Source organism: Fringilla coelebs (assembly GCF_963513975.1).
Source record: "Fringilla coelebs genome assembly, chromosome: Z".
Lineage (NCBI taxonomy): Eukaryota > Metazoa > Chordata > Aves > Passeriformes > Fringillidae > Fringilla > Fringilla coelebs.
The window spans coordinates 26,844,598-26,855,996 of NC_140031.1; the positions used below are offsets into that span (position 1 = coordinate 26,844,598).

General features: G+C 51.0%; 1 protein-coding gene across 1 annotated transcript; it reads left to right on the forward strand.

Moving 5' to 3' along the window:
- Window positions 1–2,750: 2,750 nt before the first annotated feature.
- DMRT3 (doublesex and mab-3 related transcription factor 3) lies at window positions 2,751–10,923 on the forward strand (the record flags this gene model as incomplete). The annotated part of the gene is made up of 2 exons (XM_084224648.1): window positions 2,751–3,186; window positions 9,959–10,923. 2 exons carry the CDS (start codon window positions 2,751–2,753, stop codon window positions 10,921–10,923), a joined length of 1,401 nt encoding a protein of 466 aa, XP_084080774.1.
- Between the last annotated feature and the right edge of the window lie 476 nt (window positions 10,924–11,399).

Below are 11,399 nucleotides of genomic sequence, written 5' to 3' on the forward strand. Positions count from 1 at the left end.
TAACGCCGGTAATGCCTTAAAGCATTTCGGGCGAGGCGAACTAATCCTGCCGTTCGCACTCGCTCAAGCGGTCACCAGCATCCCGCGAAAGCCCCCTCCCCAAAAGCTTATTTTATAGCAGTGCAAGCACTACCGAACACTCCCTCCGGCCTGACCCCCTCCTCCGCCGTAGTACGCGGGGAACGGCGGGGCACCCCGGCGCAGCAGACCCTGCGGCCGCCCCTGTCCGCCCGGCAGATATACGGCTCACGGCGGTTCCAGCGGCTGGGCGGCAGCGCCGAATCTTCCGGATGGCTCTACATCGAAAAGTCACGAAATGCCTGCGGATTCGGGCCGGTTTCCAGCTTCTTCTTTGGCCCTTTGGCTGAGCCGGTCTTTTCCGCTAAATGTTATTTGCAGCATATGTTTCGCACATTCATTCTCTTTCAGTGTATTATTCTGGGCGCTAACTGCTAACACGTCATTGTCACCTTGAAATTTCCTCTGCTATTTTGCAATTAAAAGCTTAATAGCCCTGGAAACGGAGTTCATGTGGCGTAGTTTACCATCGCCACTTCGTCTGAAAAGCTTTCTGCTGGGATCCCATTACGTGCTTGAATAAACCTTTTCGGCGAGCTGAAATGGGAGCCGGGGTTGTCAGGTGTTGGGTTACAATGGACTTTCAGGCGAGGGACGTTTTGCTAACATAAATACGAATCTGGCCCTATGGGTAGATGTTGTCAAATACTAGGACATGGAAACCATTCCCATCAAATATGAGAAAAGGATTACAGTATTATATCAAACGGGTATTTCAGCCTAAATGTGCAGCCAATCGAGAGAGGGGCCCCCGGTCCGCCGCCAACCTACCGCCGCGCTGGGCATCTCGGCTCGGGATCTGGCAGCTGCCCGGCTCGCTGCGGTGGCGGAGGCGCCCCGCAGGACCCTCTCCAGCTAGTGGGGAAGTAGGGTTTTCCACCATGATCACCACCGCTGCAGGCAGTTGCACCCCGTTTCTTCGTTTAGAGGGAACGGATTTCCAAGGGTGGGTGCGCATCATCTTACGTAATTTTGTGATAGTTGAATGGGTGGTCCGCTTCTTTCTTTTTCTCACCTCGATGGGGACTCCCGAATGCGCAAGAGGCCCCGCGGGGGAGGCCAGTTGCGAGCTGCAGGGTTCAGTGCATGCATCCCGGCAGCGAAAAAATTATGTTCTACTGGCACTGACAGAAAATGCACTGTTCCCCGTATCTGATCCGATTCACCTCCCTGGCTCGGTGCGATTTACAGGTGGAGTGCTCATCCTCCTCACAGCTCGTGCACAGCCCAGGGGAGAAAGATGACGCTGAGTCACTCTTCCTCTAGAAGTAGAAAAGTAACGAGCCTAGTAATGAAATACCACGCAAAATACTTTCGTAGTATAAAAGGTACACTGTGCCTTTTATTCTCTTCGGCGAAGTATTTCCCGAGTTTTAAATCTGATTTCGTTATTACATAGCCTCGCTAAAACTTTTATTTCGTGTAGCGATTATGGTGGAAAGATGCCTGAGAAGAGTAGGGGAGGTCTTGGGGCAATGAAATGGGTTCGGGTCCAAGCAGCATCCCCTGCCCGCCCGCGGACGCTACGCCGCGGGCAGATGAACGCTTGCAGTAAATTTGTTTCCCCTCAGCCAAAATGCATATAACTTTTTTTTTGCTTTTTCCACCAATATAGTACATTTGGATTCAAGGCTCTCGCTGCCACACGAGAAATAGCCGGGTTTCAGCGAGAAACCCCTCCACGTGCGGGAATGCAGAACGCTACAAGTCCGCCGCATCAGACATTACCATTTAGGTTTCAAGCAACCTGACTTGCCGTGAACATTTCACATTCCTTTCTATAGCCACCGCTTGAGTTTGGGTAGCTGTCTTGCCGCGAGAGGCAGGAGAGGCAGCGGACACCACGGGGGCAGGTGCCTACGGCGGGTCTCCAGCTCTGCGGCGCGATCCCGCGGGAACGCGGCCGCAGCCCGATTCCGGCCAGTTGTTGTGGGCCGCTCCTGGTCCCGGACAGCTCTTGTTCCGAGTATCTCTTTGCAGCTGCAAAACTTCGGCAAAACTTTGACAAAACTTTGATCTCGACCCCCCCGCCGCTACCTCGCGACGCTGTGCCACAGGCAGTAGCAGCCATACGCTGTGCCGCCGAGCCCAGTGGGCTTTCGAGGCGGGCGACACAGAGCCCGGAGAAAGCCCTCCTAGACCCCTCTCATCTCTCAGCCCCGTGCTCACGCCTTCGGGGCGTGAGCCCTGAGGGGGGCAGGGCGTGGGTGGCAACAGCCGGGGTCCGGGTCCGCTCAGGGACGAACCCCTTTTGCATGGCACGGGCATCGCCGTCGCCCCGACGGCGGGGCAGAGACCCCCCCCGCCGCCGCTTCCCTCCCTTCCTCCCTCCCTCCCTCTCGTCTCTATCTTTTTCTCCCTCCATTCCCCTGTCGGCGCCGGGGAAGGAGGGTGGCGGTGGGGGCGGGCGGGGGGCGGGGGCGGTCTGAGGGGCTCTGGGCTCAGCGGGGCGGCGCGGGCAGCGGCAGTGTCGCTCCGGCTGGCGGCAGCGCTCTGCCCGCCGGTGCCACCGCGGCGGGCGGCGCCTCTTTCCGCCGGCCTGGGGTTGAGCCGCGCCCCCCGCAGAGCCTGCGGGCAGAGCCGCCCTCTTCCTCTCCTCCATCGCCCCGGCCTCCGCCCGCCCTCGCTGAGGCCTTCTCCACCCCGGAGCCGGCCGGGCTCCTCCCGCGGGCATGAACGGCTATGGCTCCCCGTACCTCTACATGGGCGGCCCGGTGTCGCAGCCACCGCGGGCTCCGCTGCAGCGGACGCCGAAGTGCGCCCGGTGCCGCAACCACGGCGTGCTGTCCTGGCTGAAGGGCCACAAGCGCTATTGCCGCTTCAAGGACTGCACCTGCGAGAAGTGCATCCTCATCATCGAGAGGCAGCGGGTGATGGCCGCGCAGGTGGCGCTCCGCCGGCAGCAGGCCAACGAAAGCCTGGAGAGCCTCCTCCCGGACTCCCTGCGCTCCCTCCCCGGGCCGCCGGGCAACGCCGAGCCCCCCACGCCGCCGCCGGGGCCGTCGCCCTGCGCCGCACCGCCGCGGACCCCCGCCGAGCTGGCCGCCGCCGCCCTTCGCTGGGCCGCCGAGCCGCCTCCCGCGCTCCCGGGGCCGCTCCCCAAGGCAGGTGAGGCCGGGCCGGGCACCGCGGTACCGGGGCTGGAGGGAAAGGGAGGGCTGGGATCCCGGCTGTCGGTTCTGGGGAACGGGGCCGGAACGACCAAAGGCGAAGGCTTTCCCCCGACGGGCTCCGTGGGAAGGGAATGGAGAGGAATTCCGTCGGGTACACTTTATCTCTCTTAAAAAGCATGGAGCCGCAAAGTGACCAGCTCGCTCCCCAACTAGAATCAGGTCCACCGAGACAGATAGAGGGGACCCGCGAACGTCGCGGCTGCCAGCCGGTTCCCCGACGTGCCACTTCTGGGCCCGTTCCTCAGGTCCACCGGGAAAGGGCCGCATCCCGCGTAGATCGCAGCAGCATGTCTTTCTGCTTGTCCCGGTCCCGCTCTCGGAGTCGTTGTCCGGCTCCCCGCACCTCGGGTATCGGGCCAAGGGACCTCATCCGTGACAAGACCTGCACAGAGAGCCACGGACCAAAAGCGGCGCCAGGAGCAGGGAGGCTTCTGCGAAGCTATCGCGACCGGGGAAAGCGGAGTGGTGGCAGGGGATGAACGGGGCAACCCAGCCCTCCAGCGCAGGCCTGTCCCTTCGGGTCGTGTCCGGGGCGGCTTGTGAGAGGTCGGGGGTGCCGAAATTACCGCCTGCAATGGGCACCTTGTTGTGAGCGCGACCTGTCGGTAATACACACTGCTGGAAGCAAAACTAGCACTTCGAAATCGCAGTCGCGTTCCGTCCTTTGTCTGAGTGGGAGCTGACCGTCTTCCACGATAGGGATGTTCGGCAGGCAGGCTGCTGCCAGCCCAGTGCGCTCCGCTGACAAGTTGTGACAAAATTTTACGCGGTGCCCCGGGACGAGAGTGGCGAGCCCTGTGCTGCCGCCGTGCGGGTCCGTGTGCCCTACGGAGCCAGTCCGGCCACGGAGACGTCCACCAGGGCCCCAGCATGGGGGGTCTGCTGCTCCAGCACCGTAGCGGACACACACCGGACCCGAGGGGGCGGCACGGCTGAGTCCGACACTCCGGCTAGGATGCCAGTAGTTTGGGACCCACTTCCCATTTTCCGGCCCTTGGTACCACCTGCCTGCCCTCTGCCAGCCCCCTCCCCCACATCTCGGCCCAGTTCCGCCGGCCTCTCCCCAGGGCCGGCAGCGGGGGTCTTTCACCAAATTTCCCACTGGTCGTAGCCTCCCTCCGGCGCGGACGCTCTCCGCACACGCGGCGGCGCCTGGCCGGGGCCCCTTCTTGCGTGGAGGTAGCGGGGGATAAGGCCGAGGAGGAGGGGAGGGAATAGAGAAAACCCGCCTTGCTTCTTCGAGAAAATGAAAGTTCCCATCCGCCAGCACGATATAAATCTGCCGGATAGGAACGGTATTAACTTGCACGCTCAACTTTCCTTCACCCTGATGTATGAACTTCCCGGTTTAAAAGATTACAGTAATCACGGGAGGAGAGTGTAAATCGAATCTGATAGCAATAACTTTTGGGGAAGGTCAGGCTCAAGTGAAATGTTACCAAGCAACAGGCATTTTGTTTGCAAAATACAATCAAAGTGTATTGATGAGAAATTCTTCCTTGCCAGCCAGTCAGCATTTTCTGATAATAGCTTTACGGAGGGAAAAAACAAACAAACTACAAAACATAAGGGAGATCTCCATAAATCAAGCCCCTCGGTGCTGCTCCTGCCCCCGTCCCCGCCCGCGGTGAGGCCGGGCTGGGGGGACCGGGGTACGCCGGGACCACCGGGGAGCCTTTCTGATCCCTCAGACCTCACCCGCCGGCTCCCCGGTCCCTGATTGTCAGACAGTATTTCTCCCCCACGTTTTGTGAATATGGGAATGCATGAGAGCAAAGTGGAAGATGGTCTCCTTAGAGGTTCCTGCTGTCACCTTCCACCAGACACTGCTTAACCACACGACTTGTTAATTTCCAATTATCCTGCGTCCTCTGAGCGGCAGGGTTTTCTCTTTCCTTCCATTAACTGTATTAAAACCGTCGAAAAAACAGAGGATAAACCTCCTGTCCGTCAGGTTTCTAAAACACACACACACAACCCCTTCCTCCCCGAGGGCGTTATTCTCGTGAAAAGTTTTTTCATTGCCAAAGGGATATTTCCCGATATATGGTAAAATCGGATCCGTTTGCTTCTGTTCCTGCTACAATCGGCCATTTCGGTGGGACAGTTGCGAAGTTCTGAAACTGCCCTTGTTGCATCTGCCTCTGCTAACCTGGAATGATTCCTCCTCCTGACACCTTGCTCATGAACTTTCCTTGTCCACAGGAGTGCATGTTATATTTGTCTTCGTTGTAGTTATCAAGACTAGTAAACAATATAATGCTATATTCGTTGCCTGATATTTTCAGAGCCAGCTTCTTAATGCAGTGCAGCTGTCTCTGTGTTAATTTGAGAACAGTGATTAGTCTCCTACAGAGTATTTAGATCTTCGAATGTAGGGAAGAGAGTCTGACGTGAAAGTAATTAAAACCAAAACCTAAACAGAGCCCCAACAACCAAAATCAAACTAACAAACACCCCACGCTTCCAAACAGACAGCAGAAGTAAAAGAAGTCAAAACCAAAGAAAACAAAAAAGCCCCCACCAAAAACACAGCCTTAGCTTTACATGCAGCAATGCTAGTTCTGGTATCAGCCTTTCCTAATAATACATCTAAGGAAAACGGCAGGCACTTTCGAGGTACAAGAAAATCTGTTGAGAAAAGAGCTGTCCTAACAATCAAAGAACAAGCTGTTTCAACAGAGACTCAACAGTGGGAATATCGAAGAAGCAAATTTGGTTTCAAAATACTAGAACAAGTTTTCCAGACATGTAATTAACTTGAACAGCTTTTCCCTCTCATCTGTTTTACTTGTATTTGGCCCCTTTACAACATTTGACTCATGATTATTAATGTATAGATAGTCAAGAAGAATTGGGGTAAATATTGTGCTGAATTCGTATTGTATTTTACTGTAAATGCATGTACGGTTCTCCCACTGTTCTGTTTCATTCACATCTGCATTTGCCCGGCATCTCTGATCTGAGCTGGTATCTCTCCCTGCATGCATATTATGTGATGAATACTCCCCGTCTTTTATATCAGTAGGAAAATAGTTTCCCTAGTTTTCCCAGGAATCACAAACTGGATACTTAAATGCAGTAAATTTGGAATAGAAGGGATTGGGGGGGGAAAAATCTCAACACACACACACCCCAACACACATCCACACATCCACAGGCAACAAAACAACGTAAAAATCCAGCCTCAGAGCCACACAAAGAAACAACCCTCCCAAAACCAAAAACCCACAGAGAGACAAAACAATCTCACCCCCCCCCCAAAAAAAAAAAAAAAGTAAAACCAAACCAACCAAACACCGCCATCACCAGAAAAACAGCAAAAATCCTTAGAGCTCACACAGGACAAAATGTAACACCCAAACCCCCCAAACCGTTAAAAATATCTGAGAATGAGATTTCTTTCTTGGAGCCGAGAATATCCTCATGTAAAACTAATGAATTATGAAAAGAGAAAAAGCTTTGGTAAAGAGCAGAAGGTTGTACGTTCTAAATACAAAATTATTTTTGCAACTGAAAATACAAACATTTGTAATTAATACATGCATATAATATTCGTAAAATTCAGTGTCCACATGGGGACATTTACAATGTATCTTCACAATTTTTTGTTTATTTGACAACGGCTGTTTTGCATCTTCACAAATTTTTGTTTACTTGACGATGACTATTTTGTGCCAGTTTTAAACCAACGAAAATCCCGGTCTCGGTGGTTCCCATGAAGGGCTGGGGACAGTCCCCGGAGCACGTCTGATCCTTCCCGAGCCTTCAGCGTGGCGGGAAAGGGGTGTTTAAAGCAGTCGAAGCGCAGCGTGCAGTCAGGGAAGCCCCGAGGGCCGGCCAGGTGAGCGGCCAGCTGCCGTGCGACAGGCTCGGGCCCCGGGGTGTGACACCGCGCACCGCCCAGCCCGGGCGTGGAGCTGCCCGACACCGGCAGCCAGAAATGCTCTCAAAGAGACGGGGGGAAACACACAGCAGCTTCCACGCTCAGTGGTATCCAGCACAGGGTTATTCCCCGTGTGTTAATAGCACCACTTTGGTTTAAAATCAACGAAATCTCGTTTTACGGGTCTGTCCCTGCGAGCATAAGAGCCCAGTGAGATGCTGTATGAGGACACTGCCCCTGTGCTAAAGCTAAGAGCCGGCATCTGTGTGGTCTGCTGATGATAAAGAGGCAAAATTCAGTGGGACAGGCAAAATTCAGTTTTCAGAATTTGATAAAAATCTTTTAGGCAAGCCTTGTAAGGATATTTTTAAGGGTACACAAAATGAAGCAAATCTGAAAAATCCTGAAAATAACATTTTGTAAGGATCAGGGAATATATTGAGATACCTTACCTGATCTGAGGGTGTTGGTTTTTTGTTTGTTGGTTGGTTAGTTTTTTAAAATAAACACATATTTTTTCCACAGTGGTACTTGCTCTCATCCCATGAAGATACACTGTAAACGTGAGCATGAGGTAATATGAAATATGTTCTCCTTGCTTTCAGTTCATTTGGCAATATTGGTCACCACAGTGCATTTTATTTATGTGAAAATTAGGGCTATCATCTTCCTTAAACAGCCTCTCTAACTCTGTCAAGATAAGAACAAGGTAGTTGGATGTCCTCAGATTGCCCGCTAAGCCTTGAATGTAAAAATAGGCCATTCACCAAGATTTGTAATAAATGCATGGCGGAGGGATTAGAAGGGAAAGGTAGTGTGAGTCTCACATTTTCTCAATAATGGATGAGCTGTGCCAATATCTTAGCACCTCCTCAAAAGGATGCACGTGCCCGTTGCAATTCCTGCATTCTGCTTCGGCTGCTAAAGCAAGATTGATGCTCTGAGAAAGAGGAAATGTACATGGCCTTCTCACTAATATAGAACACGCAGTGTTGCTGCTTCCCTATTTGCACTCGACGGGCAGCATAACCAGTGTAGAGACCCGTTCCCAAAATGGGTTATCCTGCTGAAAGGAGTGAGGTTTTTGTAAGAGCATCTGTACTCCTCAGCTACACACTTATCTTCCACAGCCCAAATCAGTGCCATCCCAAATCTCCGTAGGATGGCCCATTGTTTCTGCCAGGTACAGCCATCCTCAAGAGGAGAACCTTCCTTTGCCATGCTCACACTGTCAGGCTGTGCTCTGCCAGGATCTCTTCTTTATTTATAGCTCCCACTGTGGTGACCATAGTGGCTTCTCGCTCAGCTCAGGCTTGCTCAGACCCTGACTTTTTCCTCTTTAATGGATAAATTCCATTAATAGTCTTTTTTTCATGCTGATCTGTTAAATGTTAAACTTAGCCCACTAACTGATGAGCAGATGCCCTGCCTGTTCCTGCAGTGAGAGGAGATGGTGAGCAGTGAGGCTCAGGTGCTTGCACACCTCAAACTGGTTCCATCTCAGTTGAGCAGGTGGGATCATCAGCACATTTTAGGAACCATTTCTTGCTTCTTACAGTTACTTTATCTAGTAGAGGTGTTTGTCAGGGGCTTGGAAAACTAAGCAAACAGTTGTATTGGTTTTTGCAGATAGTCCTTCCCATTTGTTCATTCAAAAGCACTACCCTCTGTGGTAAAAGTAGACTGTCAGCCGCAGCTTGGACAAAAATCCTCTCCCCATTGATGCTTCCCAAGAATGTAAACATTGTGCTCAATGAGGAAAGCCAGCAGAACTGTATTCTTGGGAAAAAACAATGAACAATCTCAAGCAAGTGCATTGATCCTCTTTTGCATAAGCAAGCATCCTTCCCTTCTTCTAGACGACAAGTAGTCTTATTTCAAAGGGTTCCATGCTCTGGTTAGGCATTACCAAAGAGTTTTGAGTGTCTATCTGGAGACAGAGTGGTCAATGGGCTTGTTTTCAGCTCCGTACTTAGCTCTCATCCTTCTTCGTTTAGTACGCAGAAAGCGAGATACCTGGAACAATTGCTAAGAGAGGGTGTGAGGAATAATTCCTCATCCTTGGAATTATTTAAAATTAGCTAAGCAGGGACATGAGCAACCTGGTCTTTGTCTAAGGCTGCTCCCAGTTTGAAGAGGATGTTGGACCAAAAGCCTTCAAGATGTCTTCTCCAAACCAGAAGATTCTAGAATATCTGCTTGGATGGAACAAGGCATCAGACATACTTAAGGGTTTAGAGGAAAAGCTGCAATTCTTGCTGTGGGAGGAACTGATTTCTCTGGGAGGGATCAGTTTCTTCAGAACTGGAATAAATTTATTTATTTGAAGACTTTTTAAACCTTCAGTCTTAGTCATAATGGAGTGGTTCCATCAATGCTGTTGGAGCGGCAGGGGAATTTTCATTTCCTAAGTGCCCTCTTCAGCTCACAGACAATGAGATGGTGCTAGTGAGGAATTATGATGTGAAAGTGCTGAAGTTCCTCTGAGAAATCTTGCAGTTGGGTAGTGTGTTGCTGCCTTGTAACCAGTGAGAAAGGATAGATATAGCACTTTTATGCAGCAGAAAAATGATCCCATTCTTTGCTTGCCCATGGGAGAATGAGATAGAGTATGTCTAGATCAGGTCACATCATCCTTTTGCAGTTTTATTCTCATGGCGTGTTGCAAAGATACCTTAATTTTTGCAGGATCTCCGAGAAAAAGGTGCTTTCCCCCCCCTTAGAGTCCTGGTCTGTTCACTTTAAGAAGACAGCATCCTCAAATCCCTGTAAAAGCTTTTGGCCTCAGTTTTCTGTTAACTTGTCTGACTTCTCTTTGCAGACGTGAATGAGGAGCGGTTGGGTGACGCAAGTGGAGCAGACAATGCCGAGACCTACAGTGACAAAGACACAGACCAAAGGAGTTCCCCAGACATGACTAAAGCCAAAAGTTGTTTCAACCCTGAAAGTCCTGAAATTGTTTCAGTGGATGAGGTTGGTTTTGCAGTTCAGAAAAACGGTGGGAGCACAGAGAACCGTCCAGACAGCCCCAAGTACCACCCAGAGCAGAACCACCTCCTGATAGAAGGTCCTTCTGGGACAGTTTCTTTACCATTCAGTTTGAAAGCGAACAGACCCCCACTTGAAGTCTTGAAAAAGATTTTCCCTAACCAAAAGCCAGCTGTGCTAGAGTTGATTCTGAAGGGGTGTGGCGGTGACCTGGTGAGTGCTGTAGAGGTTCTCCTGTCCAGTCGGTCTTCTGTGGCCAGTGGAGAGAGAACTTCTGCAGAATCGGATGGTCTTGTTTTGCCTTCCAATGGGCATATTTTTGAACACACACTGAGTTCCTATCCTATTTCATCTTCCAAGTGGTCTGTGGGCTCGGCATTTAGGGTTCCTGACACTCTGAGGTTCTCTGCTGATTCCAGTAATGTTGTGCCAAATCCTTTAGCCGTACCTTTGCAGCACCCTTTCCCTCAGCCACCACGCTACCCGCTGATGCTGAGGAACACTTTGGCAAGAAACCAGTCCAGCCCATTCCTGCCCAACGACGTCACCCTGTGGAACACCATGACATTGCAGCAGCAGTACCAGTTGCGGTCCCAGTATGTCAGTCCTTTCTCTGGCAACTCAGCCACTGTTTTCAGAAGCTCACCTGTTCTTCCTTCCCGCTCGTCAGAAGATCCTAGGATTTCAATTCCTGATGATGGATGCCCAATTGTATCTAAGCAACCAATTTACACAGAAGATGAATATGAGGACAGGTCTGATTCTTCAGACTCAAGAATACTCAACACATCTTCTTAGACTGACATTTGACGTGTGACAGCTAAGCGATACTCACAGTGCAGCTGAATTACCGGCCCCTAAGAGGAGGGACACGTGCTCTACAAAACTCTTGCAATTGTATTAAAAAGTTGCTTGGTATTGTACTATAGCAATAAAGACATAACTTATTTAATTTCTTGCACTTCACTGGATAATGCCAAATAGCAATACTCTGGCTTTAGTGCTGAGTGTGTGTTGCAAAGGAAGACTTTATGGCTACCAGTTATGGGACTCTAGAAGACTCATAATGGAAACAGAAGCCCAAGGTCTACTTTGTTCCTTAACTCAGAAAAATGGGGATGTTAAACTAGAATACTTGAATGCTGTTTTATAAATGAGAACTCCTCAGGACATAAGAAATCAAGCAAACATAGCTCAATTGCAAATGGACTAAAACAAGGACCTTATAATCTTATGCCAGTGATCATCCTTGCAGTGAAAGAAAAGGCAGAAGA